Source organism: Hydractinia symbiolongicarpus, chromosome 15 (genome assembly GCF_029227915.1).
Source record: "Hydractinia symbiolongicarpus strain clone_291-10 chromosome 15, HSymV2.1, whole genome shotgun sequence".
NCBI classification, from domain to species: domain Eukaryota; kingdom Metazoa; phylum Cnidaria; class Hydrozoa; order Anthoathecata; family Hydractiniidae; genus Hydractinia; species Hydractinia symbiolongicarpus.
The window spans coordinates 583,805-607,549 of NC_079889.1; the positions used below are offsets into that span (position 1 = coordinate 583,805).

At 32.8% G+C, this 23,745-nt stretch overlaps 3 protein-coding genes across 3 annotated transcripts; 1 reads left to right on the forward strand and 2 right to left on the reverse strand.

Annotated features, from left to right (window-relative positions):
* Positions 1–2,203: 2,203 nt before the first annotated feature.
* On the forward strand, positions 2,204–4,774 carry LOC130629241 (macrophage metalloelastase-like). The gene is made up of 4 exons (XM_057442378.1): positions 2,204–2,579; positions 3,211–3,359; positions 3,780–4,025; positions 4,639–4,774. The coding sequence occupies exons 1-4, from the start codon at positions 2,365–2,367 to the stop codon at positions 4,749–4,751; spliced, it is 723 nt and encodes a 240-aa protein (XP_057298361.1). The 5' UTR covers positions 2,204–2,364; the 3' UTR covers positions 4,752–4,774.
* On the reverse strand, positions 2,506–16,789 carry LOC130629243 (cation channel sperm-associated protein 4-like). The gene is made up of 13 exons (XM_057442381.1): positions 15,905–16,789; positions 15,393–15,506; positions 12,889–13,095; positions 11,435–11,597; positions 10,617–10,695; positions 9,636–9,694; positions 9,319–9,429; positions 9,176–9,240; positions 8,619–8,792; positions 7,978–8,079; positions 6,906–7,013; positions 6,110–6,214; positions 2,506–5,542 (listed from the first exon to the last, which is right to left on the reverse strand). Exons 1-13 carry the CDS (start codon positions 16,034–16,036, stop codon positions 5,312–5,314), a joined length of 1,650 nt encoding a protein of 549 aa, XP_057298364.1. The 5' UTR covers positions 16,037–16,789; the 3' UTR covers positions 2,506–5,311.
* A 2,820-nt stretch (positions 16,790–19,609) lies between these two features.
* Positions 19,610–22,112, reverse strand: LOC130629245 (E3 ubiquitin-protein ligase Siah1-like). The gene has a single exon (XM_057442384.1). The coding sequence runs from the start codon at positions 22,095–22,097 to the stop codon at positions 21,114–21,116; it is 984 nt and encodes a 327-aa protein (XP_057298367.1). The 5' UTR covers positions 22,098–22,112; the 3' UTR covers positions 19,610–21,113.
* Between the last annotated feature and the right edge of the window lie 1,633 nt (positions 22,113–23,745).

The window sequence follows — 23,745 nt, forward strand, 5'->3', positions numbered from 1 at the left end:
CGATCACAAGGTCTGTGGTTCGGTCAACAGCGTCGGCACGTTTAGCAAGCGGTTTCACCAGAGCTACGGATCAACCTATCCCATGTGAGAGAAATTGAATAAGCAAAGCCGGTCTATACCCAATATATACATTCAGAACACAGGACCGACGTTGATAAAAGTATTAAAGTGGTTATATCCTGGGTAAATATTCGGATTATTAATATTAGGCCACTACGAGGTAAATTACCAGGACCGCGTGTTTTATTATGGATCTTTTCTCAGAGCTTTTTTTAAGATAAATATTTAACCTTACAAAAAGTGTATTGGAATCATTAAAAAGTAGCTTCTCAATCATAGTTAATCGCAGAGAAATCAAACGTTCTTTTACTCTGAGCGTGCTATGTCTTTCTGTCATCAACTAATTAAAAACAATTACATATGAAGACGAATTTTTGTCCTTTTGTGTAGTTTGACCAGCTTTATTAAACTAATACATACTTGTCTTAAAATTTAAAAAGTCTACCACCTATGTATACCTTAATTAAATAATGGTCTGCACAGAAAAGGTAAAATGCAAGAAAAATTGATCATGCTGAAGTGATAAGCAAATAATTTGAAGAAAGCAATTGATTTTTATTTCTGAAACACAGCTTCCTGATCAAACAATCAGTTCAAGAAAATGGACAAACGTGTAAGATTTTTACATCAGATGGTGGTTGTGTGCAAACATGAAGCTGGTTATCATTCTATCAGTTATTCTCGTAGCATCTTGTAATGTGGATATAGAGGTAACCAAACTTATAATAGACAAGCTAGCATGACTGCTATACGCATCTATAAAATTATAATAGACAAGCTATCATGACTGATATACGCATCTATATATTTTCGAAGAAATTGGAGTGTAGGAAGTTAATTGAGAGTAGTGGTACTTGAGTAATTGATATAGGGTAGTGCTTATAATCACAAGGTTTCAAGTTCGAGTCTTCACTTCACAACAAACTATAAATATAGTGTTGTCAGACCATTTGGATCCTTTTACTAACCGCAGATCGGTTTAAGGTGGAACGAAGACAAAGTACAGTAATGCTATACGCTACAGTTGTCGAAGGGAAGAAAGAGTCAGTCGATAGGTGGGGAGGGGGGGATACCGAAAGACGATAGACTTTAGTTACCTACTAATTTTAGTCAGAACCCGAAACCATATAATACTTAAAAGAAAGTGACTGGAGGACCGAGAGGACGTTTTTTTGTGTATGTATGTACAATTTTTAAAATAAACAGTGTTTTAAAAATTGTACAAACTGTAGTAGCATTGATTTCAGTACTTTACATTAGAGAAACATTTTGTTATGAATATTTAGGAGGCTCTCCCTATAGCATCAGATAATAAACCAGGCAAACTTAAACTTATATGATCATCTCTACTGTGAGAGCAAGCTTTCCTTTGTAAATGTGCTCACGAGGAAAAAAAAGTTAAGAATTTTTTGGATTGTGTTTTTGCGAACAAAGGAAGATAATGCCATGTGCGAAAAAATTCCTACGCATAAACATTCGCGAGTTAGATAAACTCCAATGCGCTCAAATAGTGTTTTATTTATTTTTTTCTGCAAAGACGATGCAAACATTATTAGAGAATATGGAAATTTAGAGTAGAAACTTCTAAGAATTTCAACACATAACGAGAGCAGACGTTTTTCTTTATAAGCAATTGAAATTCCAAAATGAGGTTTCAGGATGCTTTAAAAACTACTTTCTCAGGCTCAATATATGCTTAGGTTATGCTTAATGGCAAAAATATTTATTGGAATATGCTTATAAAAACACTACTACTAAAAATATTACTGGAATTTTAAACAAAAAAAATATTACTCGAATTCTAAACATCAGCAATTACAACTTATACAATTCACCACATACTGGTTAATACAAACATAAAGAATAAAAAGAAAAACTGCTCACGAAACAAAAAACATAAAGGCTTCACAACATTTTCTTGGGCTAAAAAATGCCCAAATTTAAGTTATGCTTATAAATATTATGTTTATATAAAAAAAAATGTTTAAGGATTTTTAAACGTGAGTTGCGTCATTTTGTTTTTCATTTTTACAAAATATTGAGTGAAAATGTCAATTCTTTTGCGGACGGTTTAACTATGCAGATCTTTTTCAAACATTTGGATATTTTTTCTGCACAAACAGACATTTCCAAATAACACATACAAAAAAGGCTTTTTACATATTATAGAAATATTTGGAACGGTACGGCTATTACAATCCTAATAGCTTTAATGGCAAAACATTAACAGAATCTGTGAAAATCTTTCAAAGAACGTTTGGACTTGCAGCTACAGGTGTTGCTGATGATGAAACAAAGAAATTGATGAACACACCAAGATGTGGTATGGTTGATCATCATATTGCTCCTCTCGAGGACACCAAATGGAACAAAACAGACCTTACATATTATTATTACAGTTACACACCTGATATGCCAAGGTCAGATCTTGAAAGATTGACAAAGAGGGCTTTTCAATATTGGTCAGACGAAACACCTTTAACATTTACAGAAATAAAATCAGGTGATATAGTAATTGCGTAAGTATATATAATTGATATGTTTTTATTTTATTTTTATTTATAATCGTTTCGTGATTTTTCTTAAAGGATTTATTAAAGGCTAGCATGGAAACCCTTCCCTCTTTGTGCTTCTTCACACGAGCAAAAAGCGCGACCGTCCAGTTAAACCCGATTTTAAAGCGACAAATGTATAAGGGACAATACCATGGCAACCACGTAACTCTAATGACATAAAAACTGGCATAATAAGAATCACGAATGAATAAAAATTAATGCACAGAAGCGTATTTCGCACCCTCGTTCCCAGAGTTTTTTTTTCCTTTTAGATATGAGAGAAGACGGCGAAAAATATTTGACGTCATCTCTCATTATCAAGAAGGCAAAAAATCGTGGGGAAAATGGTGGCGTTTTTTCTCGCAAGTTTAAATTTCTTAAGTAACAAGCAAAGAGTAGTAAAGTTAAATAAAATATTAAAATTCTGTTTTTTAGACAAAATATAAATACGTTTAAAACATTATCCTGCGGTCAGTTTTGTTTCCTGTGAAAAGGTATATATTTGGCACGCGTACTAACTTTCGCACGCGTAGGCGAAAGCTAGTACGCCCGCGAAATAAGGTATTCGATTAGGACACTGTTATAATTACACTAGTTTCGGATCAAGAGCACATAGAGACGATAGAAAGAAGTGTGTATACCACTTTCATGGAAAGGGGACCACGTTGGCTCATGCATTTCTTCCACCAGACGGCCGACTTCACTTTAATGAAGACGAACTGTTTACTGATAGATCCACATCTGGTGAGGCATATAATTCTTTTTTTTTTTTTTGCCTACTTACTTAGATACAGTATTTACTTAAACGACCACACTATTTTTGATAAATAAATATTTAATAGGCGTCTCCCTCGAATGACCTCCTGCTCAATTTTCAAAAAGGCCGCTTGTTCGAGTAAATATGGGAGGCGCTTTGGGTATTTTCCAACATATTGTTGATCTGCACAGACTTGGTATTTCAGCCGGAAAATATTGCCAATTCGCACCTCCTTAGCAATACTTTAATAAGTCTTTGCTTGTCGTTAGAATTGAGCCATTTTAATAATCCAGACCTCGGTCTAAGATATAAAGATTCATCAAAAGGAATACAATATATATTAAAAAAAATATTTTCTTATTTTTTTGTTATATTTTGTTATTTCCTTTCATACTTATATTTTTCAGGCATTAACTATTTATGGGTAGCCACTCACGAAATGGGTCACGTATTAGGATTAGAGCATGACACAAAAAACAAAGATGCTGTGATGTACCCGTATTACAAAGCTTACGTGCCCAACATGAAGTTACATGCAAATGATGTGTATAGAATACAAAAACAATACGGAAAATCCACAGGTGGTGGTTCAAATACCAAACCCCCTAAAACTGTACCACCGACGCATCCAGTGACAAAACCTACTCAAGCAGGTTTGTGTTTAAATTTTCAGTATCATACAACAGTAGGTAGAAAGCCCCCACAGGCTTGAGAAGCAGAGATTGGACAATATTGAAGTCAAAGAATGCTTAGTTCGCACTTTATTGCTTTGCCAAATAACTCTTAGGTGCCAATTCAACGGGTGGGTGGGGACTTTGTGAAAATATTATAAACATGGGGGGGGGAGGGAAAAGGTCTTAATAAACGGGAGATGGAGAATGTTAAGATGGTTGAAACATATAAAATGTTAATGTACAATAAGAACTTTCTTCGACTGACGTAAGAATAGTGTGATGAAGAGAATGTTCAGTTTATTAAAGATGGCTTCTTACCGTTCACTCGTGTCCTTATTTTTCCTGAGTTATCATATTATATAGGGTTAAGAAGCGTAGTTTACTTCTTTCACAAGAGAATTTTTTACAAAATTAATAAACCTAATAAACTCCCAACCTTGTTAGGACATCTAATAAGGTCGGAAGGGATAGGGAAAAAGCTCGAAATTAATAAACAGGGAGGGGGAGGGGGCGCTTATTTACAGGGAGGGGGAGGGGGCGTTTATTTAGCAACTGAGTCCCACAACTGATATATTGTTCTTTTTTTCCTTAGGATGTTTTGATCAAAGTGTTAACTGCGATGATTTTAAACAGCGCTGCAACGGTGATCAAAAATGGATTAATTTTATGAAAACAAATTGTAAAAAAACTTGTAACTTCTGTTAAGAAAATAAAGAAGAGATGAAAAAGTCTGTCTTGTTCCGTAGGTATCTGTAAATAACAATCAAGCTACGAAATTTTCGCGGGATTGCTCAACCGCGGACGAAACTTTCGCTTAACGGTGAAAGTGCGGACGAAACTTCCGCGAAAATAAGTTTAAATTACTGTAAAAGTTATAATTCAAATATTCGCCTAAGCTGTTATGTACTGGTATGTACTAGTATATTCCCTAAATTTAAAATTGCTGATGACGTCACAGAAAAAATGTTGGTGTCAACAAAAATTCTGCTAATATATTCCCTTTTTACCATACTACATTGTGAATAAACGAATGCAGAAGAAGGAAAAAACGATCCTTGCAATGTTGTAGAAGAAGAACAGGAGAACCGTGGAATCGAAATCGCGTTTTTTTAATTCGTTGGTTCACAGAAACAATTTTGCGAAAATGAAAGAAAGGATAACCAAGAAAACTAATGTTATCTCGTTGAATGTTGTCTCCCCGGCAAAGAAAAAGATATTTTGAAGTAGAAGGATTGTGGGTAAGTCAATTTGTCTCGAGACAAAACTTATAAGTGCGCTTGTGTCGACCTTCGATGGTTTTCCGGCTTCGCTCCTGTAGATCTGCGTCTCCTTAAACGATTACCCACGGTGGAACCCAAAGAAGACAATCTCGATTTAAAAGCTACGTCAGCACTCTCCACTAGTACGCCATGTAGTGAATTTTTTGTTTTACTGCTAATGAGATTGGAATCTTCCATTGTCATGAGGCCAGACATGATGTCACCAGCGTTAGCAACCTGAAAATTAATTTTGAGAAATTGAAAAGAAAATAAGGAGGTACAAGAAAGCAATGTAATTGATTAAAAAAAAAAACATATGTAGGAAACAAAAAAAACACAAACAAACAAACAAACAAACAATAAAAAAGATAAAAAAATTGTTGAAGAGTTTAGAGAAGGCGTGAAAACTCTATTTTACGTCATGTCCAAGAATCGAGAAATCATAACATGTCCAGACATCTAAAATAATTGTGGCTTGCCTAATTCACCATCCCATAACAATCCGAAGCTTTTATCAGGAAACCCCTGACAGAAGAAAGACCATAACAAGAACAAATTTATTCAAATCCCTATTCTGTCGGGAAACCTGTTTGGTGTTTATAATGTAAGCGAGTTACACCAATCACTATAAATTTATTTCCAGAAAGTACAGACTCCACCGTTTAAAAATTACCGTGTTATCCTTTTTAAGGGTGTAAAAATAACAGATCGAAACTATAATACACAATTAAAGCAGCCATTGTTTTTCTTCTTTTTTTCTGCATAACCTTACACATTTTTTTCCGCATGAATGTGCATACATACTTTTTCGAATGCTTCACTTTTTCTTCTATTTTTTTCTTCAGCATCTGATTCTATCACGCCCTCCTCCATGGCGCTTTGATTTAACTCGCAAACCTCGTTGAACAACTAAAATTTGAAAAACCCTCACAGGGTGTCAACAAACGCTTTGACATCCCTCTTATTGGACTCTTGACAAGATTTGAGATAATTGGAAGATTTTAATTAATATTAACAAATTGAAATAAATAACCTGACAACCTAGAGCTTCCTAGACTTTTTAAATTAGAAACGAAATCTTCACGCTCCGCCCCTCTGTAAAAAAACTAAAAAGCCCTGGAAAGGAAGTTGCAAACCTAATAGACAGTGGAACAGGAGAGCAGCTTCAAGAAGTTTTTGTAAACGTTTAAAAAAAGAATCTTAAATTCAATTTTTTAAAACTATTTCTAGTTTGTCAAACCACGACCGAGTCGTGCCAGAAACTATAAAAGTGCGAATCTATCCCTTTTGCTCAGCGTTCAGCATGACAACAGGATTGATATCTTAGGCGGTTGTTTAGTTGAAAGATTGTTGTGCTTGCACGACTTTCGTAGCACAAAAGGGAGCTTTAAATGCACTAGGACCCCCTTCGCATGACCAACTGAAGAAGCTATCCGAGTAAAATTTCAATAATAATAATAAACGTTACTAGAAAGTGGTGGTAGCACTGATTTGATTGAAAACAATATTGCAAGTTAAAAACAAGGTTGAAGTTCACGACATTCTTAAGGTAATCTTAAATTATGTCAGTTTAGTACAATAAAACATGTAATGAACATACCACTGTCAGTTCAGATTTTAAAGTTTGATAAACACGATAGTTTTCTTCCATCGCGCCTAATATGACGAAATAATGCTCAATATTCCGAACATCAATGCCAGATAAGTCCTAAAAACGAGTTTATTTTCAATGTTGAGACTACCTTAGGGGCTTATCACATGGGCTGGTTCGGTTTGCCGGGCTGAAATAACCTCGCTATTACAGTTTTCTCCGCACTCATTTTCAACGAGTTGTGTATATATATATATTTATTTTTCGTAATATGTATAAACTATTATTGTCATCAAAAAGTTCATAAAATAAATTTGCCGACAATCTTTTTTTTTACATCTTTTTGTTATTAATGTAAGAAAAATAATTTTTCCAATTGAAATAACCTTTATCAGGCCGAAAATAGAAAGGTCAGCTTGGTTTGCCGGCTGGAGCTATTACATGGAATTTTTTGAACCCGCTTTGCCGGAATCTCGCTTTATTAAAGCGAGATTCCGGGCACAGCCGGGCTGTTAGCCGGGCATGCTTCCTCCTGCGATAGCGAGCTGATTTTAGCACGGATAAACGTGCTCATGTGATAAGCCCTTAATACTATTGGTTTTGTGACTTTTCCCTAACGAAAGACAAATATAAAAACGTTTTTAGTTGAAATTTTTGTCAGCTCAACAATAAAAAATTATAAAGGATTCTATTATTTGTAGGGATCCGGCGCATGCGGTATTTTCCTTGTCGAATTTACTAGCTGTAGAATCTGCTATTTGCTTGAAGGAACACTTACGGACAGGATAGTGTCACGTATGTGCCGTTAGGAGTTTCATATTTCGTAGTGTTTCTGACGCAAGGAATTGTGGTATTAATTTCATACCATGCTATTGTAAACACCTCAATTCATTATTTTCATTGACCACTAAAAACTTAAGACATGGTATAAAAACTAAAATTTATTCTATTGCCACGCAAAGATGGAGCAGACATGGAGCAAATGCTGTGTCAATACACAATGTCACATTTGTGAATTCTTGCAAAAGAACAATTTCAACTCTGATATACTACCTACTGGCGCATTCACAAAGATACTTACAGGTACTAAAAGAGGCATTTGGTTATGAAATACTTTGCTCGATATACCATCTCCTTTTACGATTTCTGCATCAACGTCATCATTCTCCTGAGCAAGTTTGCCCTTAAAAACATTAAAAATTTGGATTCTTATGAGCAGTTATAGTAGACTAGCTTTCTTTCTTCCTCCTAGACGACGCTTTTTAACGCGCAGACAATTGGCTTTAAATTAATAGAAAACACACAGTAATACCGATGAGGCAACGCAAATGCGTTCACTACACGACATTAAAACTAAATAATTGAAATCACTCGGTGTATAATTTCAGGACTTATTAAATCGTAAGTTTTGGGAGTTTTCCGACGAGGGATAATCTGGTTTGGTAAGAAAAGGAGAGTAGCTTCCATAATTTAAGAATAAAAGAAAACTTAGCAATAGAGTCTAAAAATCAATTTCCAGGTTTTTTCCATTTTTGCAGCTTCGAAGGAGTGTAATCCATTTTCACGAGATTTTTCGAGTAGTTACCACACTGTGCAGTCGCACTACCTACGCTTCTTACCGCCAGAGCGTGTTAAAATGAAGAATTCGGGATAAAACTTTTTACCAATGAATTTATACACCGTTAAAAAAGCGTTTATTTTAGAAGCAAATTAAAAACCTACTTTCATTTCTAACTCTCTTGCTTGTTGCTGTTCCTCTTTTTTCACATCCTTTACAGCACACTCCAGATTTGTTACGACAACAGCAACCACTAAGTTGGCAAAAATAAACGCACCAAGAGCAATGAACAAAATCAAGAAGACACCACCTCCGTAATAATAAACTTCTCCTTTTTTCTAAGAATGAATGAATGAATGAATGAATGAATAAAGGGCTTACTAATAAATTTTAGAAATGTGCTCCAGTTGCCAAATAACCATCTCCTGTTTATTAAGCCCCTCCCCCCCCCATATTTTTAAAACATTCCCAGCCACCTACTCAGATTCAAGACTAAAAGCACATTTTTTTTCAAAAGCATGGTGTATTTTCCAGTTCTAATATGTCGGTTTGGTCTCATTCCAGCTTTGTTTTATGCTTATTTTATACGTTATATGCTTTATCTCTACTGTCTGTTTGGTTAACTATTTTGTCATTTTTTCCTTTGTTTTTTTAAAAGGGGGTTCGAATATTAACGCTTAGTAGCAATCCAATATTTACGCAAAACAAGAAAACTCAGGACCTGGAAAGCTTCAAAGATTTCCATCCAACCATCTTGCGTGACGCATATAAATAATGAAAACATGGCTAATACGTTAAGGTGAAATATCTCCTTACGAAAATGACGACGACAACAACAACAACAACACAAAAACAAAAGGATACAAGTTGACAAATCGCCAAATCGATCAGGAATAACATGTCGAAATAATGTTATTCCGATCACAGAAAACACCAACATGATAATCACAAGTAAAACAACGATATTCGTCATGTCTAAAGAAAGATATGTGAGAAAGTTTCCTCTTGCACACTCAAACTTGATTCCCACCCTATATACCGTTTATACAGACTCTTTACCCCTCTCTCTGTAAACTATTTTTATACAGACTTTTACCCCTCTCTCTGTAAACTAAATACAGTGATTTCATAATGCTTTAACTACTATTTATTAACTTTTATTTAGAAACTAACAAAGCTACCTGGTATTGACTGAAGTATAGTCTGAACAACTATCTGTAATCCTGGTAAAGAACTTATGCTGAAAAATAAAGACAGTAAGGCAAGTGAGTAAAATTTAAAGTGGAAATTTTATCCTAGCTAACAGCTGACTTTTTTTCTGATCCTAAAATCTCAATATTACGTTACTGGCAACATTATAGGTCTATAGGTATAAGATTACTGCATCACCTCTTTGACCTTCAAGAGGTCGAAGCCGCGAGATATACACAAACAAACAAAATCGTATTTAAATAAAGCACGAAAATTTTAGTTTTGTTGTTGTTGTTGTAGTCGAGCATTTAACCAGGTTTTACAGTGAAAGACAATACACACCGTTTAATGGCATCCCTCCATAAAAAGGCCAATTTCAGATATAAAATTCAACTTCAGATTACAAAAAATTGCTAGTAAGTTATTAATTTTTTCTGCCTTATATGTCTGTCTGTCTGTCTGTCTGTCTGTCTGTCTGTCTGTCTGTCTGTCTGTCTGTCTGTCTGTCTGTCTGTCTGTCTGTCTGTCTGTCTGTCTGTCTGTCTGTCTGTCTGTCTGTCTGTCTGTCAACACAAAGTTCCCTAATTCCCCCGTTACTGCACAAAGATTGACTGATAAGTCTGATAAATCTAAGTGAGAGAAAGTTACGCCTATACATTTCTATGACATCAACAATATAATACATCAGTAAAGCCGTCTCAATTAGCGGCGTTATCGATGTATGGGGCCGAAGGAAATCGACATGGACCGTTTAAAGAACAAGAACAATTGCCGCCTTCCTGGGGCGTGAAACAACTTCTTTTACATGTAGGATGATTTAAATGCAGTAACACTCCATTTTACAGCCTATACAGGACTGCAGCACCAGTTACCAGCCTTTTAGTAGTTATTAAACCCTAGCAAGTTTTTAATTAGGCTCCAATTTGTGTTTCCAACGTAAATTTTTTTTGGACATATTAATAAGGACGAACCTTCTTAAGCTTCGAAACGCACGGAGTACTCTTAGTATGCGTATAACACCTCTCCCTCCACCACCACCAGGTATCACATCTAAAATACACAAGTTTACAAAATAGACAGTAAGTCTCTACATGGCTGACACTTAAACTTCTAAACAAAGTGTATGGTGCATAGAGTTTTTTATTCTGTGAGACGACTGGAAACACTAGTTCTATGGGATTTAGTGAAAATAATTAAATAAATTTTAACCAGTTTAACTAATTACAACATTTTCATACCAGATTTTTTCGGATTTTTGTACCCATAGTTTCGGACAAAATAGCCTGATTTTAGACCTTTTTTGCTCAATATTTACTCCTCAAAGGAAAAATTGTTAAAATTTTGTGAACAGGAGTTGTCTTAAGTTAAATTGTTACAACAATGCTTGGTGATTGTTTTTTCCCGTTGTTTTTAAAAAAAATCAAACATGTTTCACAATAAAGTTTTACTTTGTAAAATTGTCTGCTTTGTGCAAATTGTTGCTATGTACAGGGTTCGTTATGTACAGTGTTCGCTATGAGCAGTGTCACTACATATTCTATAAGGCTTTAAAGGTAATTAGACCAGTTTTTAAATCTTAGCAGTGAAAGAAGTAGAAGAGAAAAAAGTCAGGCTGGTATGTCAGACTAGCCTATTTAGTCCTTCAGTAAAATTTGTTAATCAAACAAATTTCATTTAAGGACAGATAACAGTACCTGCTTGATATTTGGATAAAAACTGATTTGGGAACGATCTGTAAAGTTTGCACCTTTGTCCACATAAGATTGTAGCTGTTATATTAAATACTTACGTGGTCCAACTAGCAAAGATAAAACAATACAAAAATCGAGTATGTTCCATCCTTGCTTCCAGAAATTTCGAAAGCCATGATACCATTTCAACACAATTTCGCAAACGAAGATTGTCATGATGCATTGGTCCATTGCTTTGAAGATATGGTTGTACTCTCGCTCCTAAAATCGGATTTTTTAAGAACTTTAGAACTTTAAGTGTCTACAAGCTACTGTCACGTTTGCCATGCCTTTTTTAAAATTCCTATATCAATATTTTTTTCAACAACAAAGCAGTTTTAGTTTGGACTAATTTTAACCGAAAAATGTTGGACTTTTTTTATAGAAAACTGGTAAATTTTGATGTCTAACAGCATTCTTTGTCATATAAGGCGTGCGATCGCACGTGCACGCCTCCGTGCACGCCTAAACTATTTTACATGTGCAAAATGAAGTGTTTATTTTATTTAGGAGACGAACGAAAGATCGTAGGCCTCATTTACATTTTTATTTTTTCTTGATAAAAGCAATACGGAATATATATTTTTTTTCTTTAAAAGGTTTTTACCGTTTTGTTAACTTTTTTACATTTTACATAGGTACTAGAGTAAATACTTAAACTTTAAACACCTTTTACGCAAGCGTAAATGTACGCACGGACTCGATGCAATATACAAAGAAAAGGCCTAAGTGGGTTGAAGGCATGTTTTTAACCCTAACCCTAACTAAACACGCAGATGCAACAAGATGTAAAAGTACTCTCTGAAATAAGAACAAGAAATCTTTGATACCAAAACTTTTTAATAAAAAAGAAGGTCTAAAATTGGCACGTGAAAACATTTTAATATGTGCTATAAAAGTTCGTAGAAATTTATAAAAGTTCGTAGAATTTTGAAAACACGATTTCCAAGTGTTAGTTCCTAAACTAGATTACAGCGCATCTCGTTTTACAAATATATCTCTAATCCATTATTTCTTTCTTGCCTTTTAACTATAAATATATAATAAACATGAAGGCAAAATATAATTCTTCTTTTTAACGCATCATATCTGCATATATTTTCTTGTGTTTCCTTAATCTAGTGTAAACGCCTTGAAATGCGTCAAAATTTAAAAATATAAAATTAAAAAATTGTATATACAATATTTTTAATACATAAAATCTTATAGAAAGTCCTGATTTGTGCTGAGAATTTGTAAAGTCGTAAGCAATCTCCACAAAAGAAATCCCTTTATTTTTATCTTAAGAGGATGGCTGTATGAAATATGCAAAAAAGTTATTATTAATTTTTCCATAACTTATACAAACATACATAATTTTCAACACTTGGGATAATCCCTTCTAGATAATACCATTTTCCCTCAAAACAAAGCAAAATGCAAATTGCAAACAAAATTGGAGGCTGAATCGTTTCAAAATAAAAAGGTAAGGCATATGTAATTCACCAGATGTCTATAAAAAGGTATTTCTTACCAGCTTTCGGTTGGTTTGAACAGCAATCAGAATACTGTTGGTGATAATAAAAGACAAGATTGCATATCGAAAGTATTTGCTGTTTAAAAAGCGCCCAACCAGTTCAGTGGATGTGAATTCAATGACTTCCTCATCTGTCATGGGCGGTATGTTCTTTAAAATATTTCCTTTCACTTCCTGTTCAACTTCTTGAAGCACGGTTACACCCTATGGGTAGGAATTTAATGTCATTATACGTTTTTAAGCCAGCATGAGCTAATACAAAGCTTTGACCAGCATTTTATAATCAATCTAAGACACACACACAAAATAAATAAAAACAAGTTCCCCAATAAAATAACAATTAATTGTTTTTCATAACTGCATAATTATAAAATAACTGCAATTTTGACCTCATCACAAGTTATTAGACAAGGAATAAATTAATTAAAATCTTTCCTTTTTTCTAAAAGGTCGCTTTCTGTTACGTTTGTCTCAAACTATTATGCACTTTTCTAAATATTTGCTTTCCAAAGTGCAGGTAACCATATTTCTGCCTATACTATTTATGATTTCTTTTACTTTTCTTGCTGTCCAACCGGAATCTCGGTCTATGATCTTTTTATTTCCCCATTCAGTTTTACAACTGTACTTACTTTTTAAGTACTGGATAGCCATTGCGTCATTACCTTTTGCAAAGTGGACTTACAACCACTACTGTAGATTAATTTGACATTTTTAGTCCATTTCTGATTGTTCAATTTATGAAGATCTGAAGTTAAGCCATAAAACTTCAGTCCTATGACCTTAAGGCTCAAATATCAAAAATATGAGGGAAACTCCCTTCTACAAGAGTTGACTTTTTCACTATGATTTGGGAAGGGGTCACCCCCATTCTAAAATCTGTTATAAAATTACTTTAAACTTTGGAACTTAGTACACCCAGTGATATTAATTTTAAGTGATAACTCTTTACGTCGGAAAGGACTTATTATCAAATTGTATTGGTTATGATCCTACTGAAATAATTCCTTATACCGTAACTTTTTTACATTCAATTATTATATCTAACATGGTTTTCGACTTTATTAACTTACATGAAAGTTGATGGTTTATGAGCAAAGGACATTAACGTCTTAAAATATCTTAATTATATTAGGCATCCAATTTTAACTGGACATAACAAAAAAGTTTCCTACATTATATTTCATATGATTATTTATTCAATATAACAAATTCAATATAAACTTTAAACAAACTAGCATCTAAATTTTGCACAAAACAGACCAAATTATTTCATATAAAATCAGTTAAAGCAATAACAATGACTTTTCAGAGGTATTAATTATCTTCTTAAAGCTAGTAACATAATATTTTGAACAAATACAACCCCTTGTGTTCTGTAAAAAATTTTAGAGCACCAAAAAGAATATGTGAACTTTAAGATGTAAGAAAAATGAAACAATGAAATTTTTAGACAAACATGAAAACCTTATTTATGGTTAATTTGTGGCAGTTAAAGCCTGTTGCTTAGCAACATTATTTTTCTTAAACATGAAATCAACTAAAATTTGTAACTAATCATGTTTTCAGGTTATAATTCATCTATTAAAAAGAAACAAATAAATTTTAGGAAATTGTGAAAACAATATTTTTAACTAATTTTGAAATCACAGTTTTGTTGCATGTGGGAGCAAAAAAATATTTGTAATTTTATGATCTGTTCTTACATTTTTGTCCATTTATAAAAAATATAATGGTACTTTTTCAAGAAACACTTAATAAACCATTAAGGGCCTAACTCAGTTGATTTTACCTAAAATTCCGCCATTATTTTTTTTAAAAAATCGTCAATTCCACGATTTATTAATAAGTAACTTAGTGCTGAAAAACCATAAATCTAATAAATAGATCCAGGCAAAATCTGTGGCGAAAATAGAAAAGGATGAAAAAACCATCTATTTTTAGCTAATTTTACGCCGATTTAGGGTTTTTGTTACCTAAAAATGTCCGTTAATTTTTTTTTCGAAAATCCAAAAGTAACTTTGTGCAAAAATCAAAAAAAATAATAAGCTGATAAAAAAAGCTGTGACAAACGTGGATGCAAAAAAGCCCTATTTTTTGCAAATTTGGGGCTGTTCTAGGTCTGTTGCCTAGCAAGTAAATTTTGTCTGCATACAAGACTAAATTAAATTTGTAGTTAATGATCTTTATTAACATTACAGAACCTTAATAGAAAAACGTTACGATAATTTTTAGAGAAAAACTGAAGAAAACCCTGTTTATGGGCAAAAATATTTTTATCAATATGGCAACAATATTAAGTCAAACCACCTTGAGAAGGTATGTCATTTTGAAAATGATTTTGCATGTTAACTTTATGCAACACAGGATGAGTATCTTATTGACTTTAAAACAACAAAACTTACAATAGATTAGGTTGCATATTAATAAGTTATGACAGAGCACTGCAAGGTACTTAGCACTCAGGGTTTTTCAGCACAACAAGTTTTTAAAATACTCACTCTCCTTGTGGCTTTTGGCAAATTAAAAACCGTTTTAAATTCGTCTTTACTATCTTCTACCGACATCTGACAGGTGGATGGATTCTTACTCTTTAACTTGACTTTATCAACAGCCTGCAGAGAAAAAAAAAGGAAAACACATAACACGATGGTGTTTCTGGCATAACGGTGTTTCTTCGTATCTAGAAGACTTTAACTTCACACTATAGTTATGTAAATAGCATTTAGTTATGTAAATAGCATTTAGTTATGTAAATAGCAGAATGGGAGCTGACAATGCTCCCAATATGGAACAATCAATGGCATAGTCCAGTAGCATCAGAAAAATGGGGTGGGCTGATGTCAGCAAAATACAGTATTGTTTAAAATTTCGGTTCTAGCCAAGAAAAATCCATTGCAAATATTACAAAATTTAAAGTGTGCATGTATTATATGGAAACAGTGTATAAAATTGCTTATGGATGAGGAAATCTGGGGTGCAATATGTAGTGTGTAGAAGTTCTAAAAATTACCATTCTAAATGTATTGATAAAACTCTTCTTTTGACCAGAATTTTTCACAGACAAGGCATTATTGTCGACTTCAGCTGAATCCCCTTGTTGTTTTTGTGCTAATTTCTTCCACTTCTTCACTGTTGACTGCATCAAGGTTGTATTTGGAGCAACCTGCAATCAAGTGAAAAAAGTCTTTGGAAATTATGCAAAAACAAAAAACAAAAAAAGGTTGAAACTTGATGGATATTTAAACATTAGGAAGCTACAAATAACATTTAGACAAGGTTTCGGGTGTTTAGTACACCCATTATTAAGTCTTCTGACTAGTTTACAGTGGAATATATGTATATGTGTATAACACAACAGAGCTGATCTAATATTGATATTGATGGGATTATCATGTTGGATAAAGAGACTTTCTTGGACTTCGAGTACGAAGCGGTTACTACCGTGGGCAAGAATGTCAAAATCGCCCAGAGACGGAATTTAGCTGTTGCATTGTTACCATTCATAAAAAAATCAATTTAAATCAATAATTTCATTTCTATGTAGGAACTATCAAAAAGTCTTTCATTTTGCTACACATCTTATTTTAACTAAATTAACTAAATTAATCATCACTTCATAAATGGGAGATATCTGAACACACAGAGAAAAAATTATTAGTTAATTGGAAACTTACAAGGATAAAAGAAACTTCCTGCAAATTTACTGAACTCTGCTACTTTAAAGACAAAAAAATTTATTTACAAGGGTTTCTAATTTCATGAACTTATAATACTCTCAAATTTTTGTACAGTAAAATTACTAAAGTCAGAAATTTGGAAATCTAATTGCGGTGAAAATACTGTAGGTTAATGAATACAAACAATAAAGTTCACAGAAGCTCATCTTACATAAATGCAAAAGCAAGAGAACTAATCACACAAAAAAGTAATAAAATTGCTAAAATATAATACTCTCTTAAATAAATATGCAGGTTAATTTTGCAAAACCTGATTTTTGATAAAATTTAGGTTTAATTTCTAAAATCAAAAAAGTTGACTCTTAAAAATTTAGACATAATAAGACATTAAATTATTTACATGTTGATCATATAAAAAAAAATTGCAAAACACAATCCAGGGTTCCAGTTAGCAGGTTGCAATTTGCGAATCAAAATGCCGTCTTTGCAAATCATTCTATGAAGGATATGTTAAAATTGTGAATCCATTTCTTCATCAATCATTTGTTTCACCTATTTCTATAACAGTTGCTGCAGCAAAATAACCATTGACAAAAGATCAATGGCAAGTTGCCTGCATTGCTCTCAGACAATCGCAAAGAGGTTTTCTTCTGTACAGTCAGCAAATTTTTTTGAACTGACTATATATTTCTAATTCGAACCCTGTAATCCCCTTTAGGTGTCACTTCGAAGTGACTTATAAAATCAACAGACCCAAATTTTATGCTATTATATACTTTTACATGCATTATAAAATTTTTAGGTTGTGAGACTGAGACTGTGAGAAACATATTGAAAAGACATCAATAATTAGTTACCACACTTACATTCTGACTTCTTGAATCCATTTCTCAATCGAGGTTTAGAAGTAGGTTTGAATATAACATTCATGCATTTATTTCTAGTATGCAAATGATATAATTGAACTATCTATACACTGCTAGAATATTATAGAAGCAAAGAGCCGCCACAGAAATGCACAGTTGTGATAAAAATTAAGACTTCTTGTACTGATAGTAAACAAGCTAAGGTGTTTTCTGGCTATTTATGTATATACAACATAAGCGAAAGGCACATAAAAACTAATAAACAAAAATGCAAAACCAGATAATTATATTATGTAAAAAGATGAACCAGACCCTTGTTAGGGAAAGAATTACACTACACTTTCCTTCACAAGTCACAACCATAAGTTAAAACAAATAATCATATTCTTATAATATATATTCATAAAATATGTTTTCCTTTTCCAGGTATCGTTTTCAAATTCATATTTTTTAAAAGAAACATAATGTTTCTTGAGCTGAGATTACAGGTACTTTTAATTGCTAATTGCTAAAATATTTAGAAAATTGAAGAAGTGCATTGATAGATTAATATAGGTCTCTTGCTAATATGCATTTTAAAGGTATAACACAGGGTCTGACTTTATACTCTATTTCCAGAAAATCTCTTTCCAAGTTAAGAAACATCCAGGATGAACCCAAAAAGAGAGCGCAAATTTTATCTTCAAAAAGAACGTAAACTTAACTATTCCATACATTTTTGATTTAATAAATTCGACACATTACATAAACTTAAACTCATTTAAAATGAACTAACTTTTATATACTACAATATTAAATACAGTTGACTCTCTCTAATTCACATCTAATAAAGGAGAATTCAAATTCAAATAAGAGATGTTTAGTTTTATAAAACATTTTGGTGCTGAGTAGAAACGAAAAAAACATCAAGTTCTGTTTATATTAACTGCGGTTATTACAAGCAAACTTTGATAGGGACACGTTGATAAAAAGATCTAATTATCAAAACATTTAAAAATTAAACGATGACCTGCCGACATCTTTATCATAACACTACATAAGTTTATGAATGAGAGAATTTTCTGAAGGGACTTGAAATTTCGTTCAAATTATGGAAGTTTTTAAATTATAAAGTTAAGGAGATTCAAATTAAAGAGAGAATCAACTGTAATAATTATAGAAAGTCCACATCTAAAGAAAAAACATCAACAATGATATTTATTCAATGACAAATTCTAGAAATTACCAAGCCTTAAAAAACATGTTTGTACAAAAGGTTTTTGAGAATTATCTCTGAATAATTCTATTTTGATCTTTTTTAGTTCTACATTTGGCTTGATTGGAATCACTTTTATCTAGCATAAACACAGCTTCTAAACATCATAAAAAGATTTATTTGTTATATATTTCCTATTCTCTTTTATTTCAAGTTAAAATAGATTTGTAAACAAACAAAATCTTCAACCCTCCAGGACCTGTCCCTTTCATTGGCAAACTCATACAGCATTTTCCAAGGTTTCGTAAAAAAACTTTGTTGGCAAACACAATACATTTCCCGGACTGTGTACAAACCTGTTTTTTTAGTGTTCTCATCATCATCATTCTCGGCTTAACGTCCATTTTCCATGCTAGCATGGGTTGGACGGGGTATACTAATGACCCTCTTCCAATCTGATCTAGACTGTGTTAGATCTAAACTCAACTTCCTCTGTATCAAGTCTGTCCTTATAACCTCCTGCCAAGTCTTTCTCGGTCTGCCTCTGGGCTTTGCCCCAGGAACTATCAAGTCTCTACACTTTCTTACCCAATTATCCTCCTCCATTCTTTCCAAGTGCCCCAGCCAATTCAATCTTCTTATCTGGATAACATCTTTAATTCTACGGAGATTTAGCCTTCTTCTCAGCTCATCTGAACTCTTTCTGTCTCTCAGACTGGCGTTACACATCCACCTAAACATTCTCATATCATTCCTTTCTAAACGGTCAAGATCTTCCTGCTTCACTGCCCATGTCTCACTACCATACAACATAACACTTCTTACACAGGCCTCATACAACCTACCTTTTAACTCAATTGACAAGACACTGCTAGTCAACAAAGGAAGTAACTCTCTGAACTTTTTCCAAGCAGAACCTATCTATAAAACCTATCCATAAAACCTATCTGATAAAAGAAATATAAACACAAACAATATTAATAAAACCAATCTATTTATTTATTTATTTATTTATTTTATTTTTACAACAATGTCATCACAAAAATGTAAATTAACTAATAAAAAACTGTTTTTGCATTTATTTACAAGTATCTCAACAAGCTCACTATTCTTGAAGCTATACATCGAAATATACTAGCACCCTATGAAAAAATATATATACATAAATGAAATAGATCTATAGAATGAGAAACCCACAAAAACTATAATAATGCATGAAAAAAAGTCAAACAGACTTCTCAGCCAAAAAGAATTGACTAAATAAAAATAAATAATTTCCTTGAAACAACAACAACAACGAGACGTAAATCTCTCAAACAAATTTGGGTAAACAACAGATTGGAAAGAGTTCACCTGTGACACACACAGTAGAGTTCGACAAATTGTATGCTAAATATTCTTCCTAACTTTTAACACTTGTTGTGAAAACTCTTTTTAATGTTTTTTGAATAAGACGAAGAAAAATTAAAATGTATAGCCTTCAATGTAAATTCGAAAAAAAATGTAAGGATCAACGGGCAACATAGTACAAATTTTGAAGTGCAACACACTTTTAGGTATGAGGACAAATCAAACACTGTTGATTTTGAAAAAGAAAAAGAACACTTTTAATCAGTCTGATCAGTTATCACTTTAAGCTCAACGGACTTTAAAACACAAAAGAATTTGGAACAAGAATTTGCATAAAACATAACTCTAGAGAATTTGACGCAAGCCTTTGATACTGCTGTTAAAGGTTGCATTATCCACTAAGAAAAGAATTAGGAAAGTTAGTTTAAAAAAATAACAATCGAAGAATGATTATGTGACGTCCTTCACATGTTATACTGCACTTACTTTCATAAATCCAAAAATCCTGGTAAGTTTACTTGAAAAATATTTTTAGCTTGAACCAAGAAAGCAAAATTGAGGTTATATTGAATTGAAGGTATACAATGAAATAAAAATATACAAAAATAAAAGTTGTTACCCCGAAGAGCAAACTAACTCTGACCTTCTAATCCTGCTTTACCAGGTAGATGGTTCTGCAGTCAAATGTTACATCTATATTCAGCCGTAAAACAATTGCACCAAAAATGTTTCCTTGTGCAGAAAAATTGACCATCACTACAAGACGTTTTGATATTTTTAGAGTGCCTTGCAAAAACTTTAACCAAGAGCTTATCATTTCGTAGATTTAGTTTGATGAAAATGATTCCCATAACACAGTGAAAAAATTAGGTTGTATATAAATGCAGAGACACATATAGTGCGAAATGTTTAAAACAGATTTTTTGACACCCAAATAAAAGTCTCAAAAATGTAAAACACAGATTGTAATATTATAGTTGTTATTCTAAATATCGTTTTCTCTAGCCTCAATAAATCGAGGATCCAAAAAATGTTGAAGACTTCCTACAGATTGATGAGTTTTGTACAATCAGTACACCTGAACCAATGTAATTCAACACCATTAAATATCAAAACAACGATCTTAACTCATTAACAACTTGATATTGTTACATTAATCCCCAAGTTACCATTATCAGCAAACAACTGTGCTATGCTTGTATCAAACACCAAACAATCGCTATTTAAAATAGCTGACTGTATACCATCATGAATGCTTCTAGGGGTAGCTTCCCATGCAAGTCTTCGACGATGCCCATTTAATTCTAATCGATAGGCAAAATTTTCAGCCTGTTTTCTGGATCCAATAAGTTGTACAACTGCAAAGAATTGCTGATGCCCCTCGAATTTCTCTTGTTTTTCTAAGACTAACATAAAATGATGACCAAAACAAGACTGCATCATTACCCAATCAACCGCACCAGGTAAATTTATGTCTGTGGCTAAAAATACAATGTCTTCACCTTGAAGAGTTGTGATAGATTTGTGCACGTGTAACAAATGTGGCATAACAGTATCTAGAGAACCTTGCCATTTACATGAAGCACCAGGGCAAGGACAAGCATATGGTCTGAATTCACAAGACTCTTCGTGATCTGTCTTCGCTGTATGCGGCAATGTAACAAGGCATCCTGATGAATTATAACGACACGGAAACAAAACTGTATTTGCAACTTTTTCCATGGCAAGGTTGCGTATACTGCCAAGGGGTCCACGACATGTTGGGCATATCGTTAACTTTGGACGACAATTGGAGCAAACTAAATGTCCACTACTGCACTGAAAGATGGGTGGAAGAACATAATCAAAACAGACAGGACATTCAAATAAACTGGCTAGATCTGGATTGGTAGGGCTAGATGAGGATATATTCATAGGAACAGTAGTGCTTTGATTCATAGGTAAAACAGTATTTATTGTTGTAGGACTTGCAGTACCCACCGGTCGGTTACCAGCCATCTTCATGATGAGAGAAACAAAAATAGCAATTCTTTCTAATCCATTTATGTCATTTTTTTTAATATTTTCAACTCTAAAATGAACATAAAGGGATGATATAATACATAGAAAAGTCATTAACTGCTATAATTTCTATGGCCATTAAATGAAGGTGGCTGCTTCACAATGGTTTAATTTGTTGATCAATCAACTCAGGACCTAAATTATGAGGTCACAATTTGCTATGTGCAAGATGAAAAACATTCTCTTAGCAAACCATTGTAAAAATTAATTTTTAATTTTAAAAAATGCAGTTCTTTATTTGTTTTTATTATCTTTGTTTACAATTTATATTAATAAAACTGTGTGGGTATCTGTACCTCTAATTTTTCACATTTGCAGATAAATCAAAAATGCTGTAACTTTCTTATATTACAGCAGCCACTTCATATAACAAATGACCATAATAGTAGTGTTAATAAATTCCTTTACTTTTATGAGTTTTTTAATAACACTATACACCACATCCATATGCGATGGCACCTGTTCTTACTTTTAACATTTTTTAATGCTGCACATATAAAGGAGTACAAATAATAAATGGTAGCCAAAGAATGTTAAAAATAACTAAAAAAAATTTGAAAGATACAATCACAGAAAAACAGCACAGAAATAAATCTGTTAGAAAACAAAACTTGGAAAGTCCACACAAGATATATGCAAAGACAAGACAAATGTTTGACAATTTATATGGTACATATACTGAAACTCCCCCACCCCTCTTTTAAAAAAATAAAAAACAAAACATTTCCACTATACATAAATAAATATATCACTTTGTAAACAAATCATACCTCTATATAAAATGATTTTAACAAATCAAATTACAGTCTTTTGAGTGTAAATATAATGGCTTCCTCGTTGGAAGCCATTAATAAAAACATGATTTGCAATCATAATTAAATCACAGAATAGAATATGATGTGATGACACATTGTGTACATCCAAATTATGAATTTGGATGTACACATTAACCCAAGCCATGTGAGGAAAATTGGGAGATGGCACACTTTGTGGGCCGTTGGATGTTGCAGAGACTTCAACTTCAGATGATTTAAAACATTTTAATTCTCGTAATTAATTTCACATAGCATCGATTGCGAGTCATTATCACATTAATCAACGTAATGAAATGTATGGTCAACTTTAAGGCCACTGATCCAACCATATTCCCTACATAATAACTCCTAATTAAGAGAGAGCAATAACAATAGATGACACCGTTGTTTTTAAAGAGAAATGTTTAATTGTTTATTTGTAATATGGTGGTTTGAGTTTAACGATTGGGAAATTCAAAATAAAATACAACATAGGAAATAGCCGTTTAACAGCTACTGAGAATACTGGTCATAAAAGATAAAGTCAAAAGTCAAATTAATATAGTTCCAATGGAATAAAACTTAAACGTAATAGATAAAAACGCAAAGCAAGTTTCCGTGCCAAAATTACTATGTTATCAAGTTTTCCTCTTTTATACTTCTATCTTGATTTTGAGTTCCACAGAGAATAACTTTAAAATAAAAAGGCCCAGGTCTCAGAAACCCAATGTTGTAACTTTCTTTATTGACATCTTTGTTACTTTTGCAAAAAAACTTGATATTTTTGAATTTGAATTTGAATTTTTATTTCAGTGATATAGATACAGATAACATAGTTACAGTTTTTAAATATGGAGACCGTCAAATAGCTGTATTAGCTAAACGGGTGAGGCCACCAGTGAGAAAAA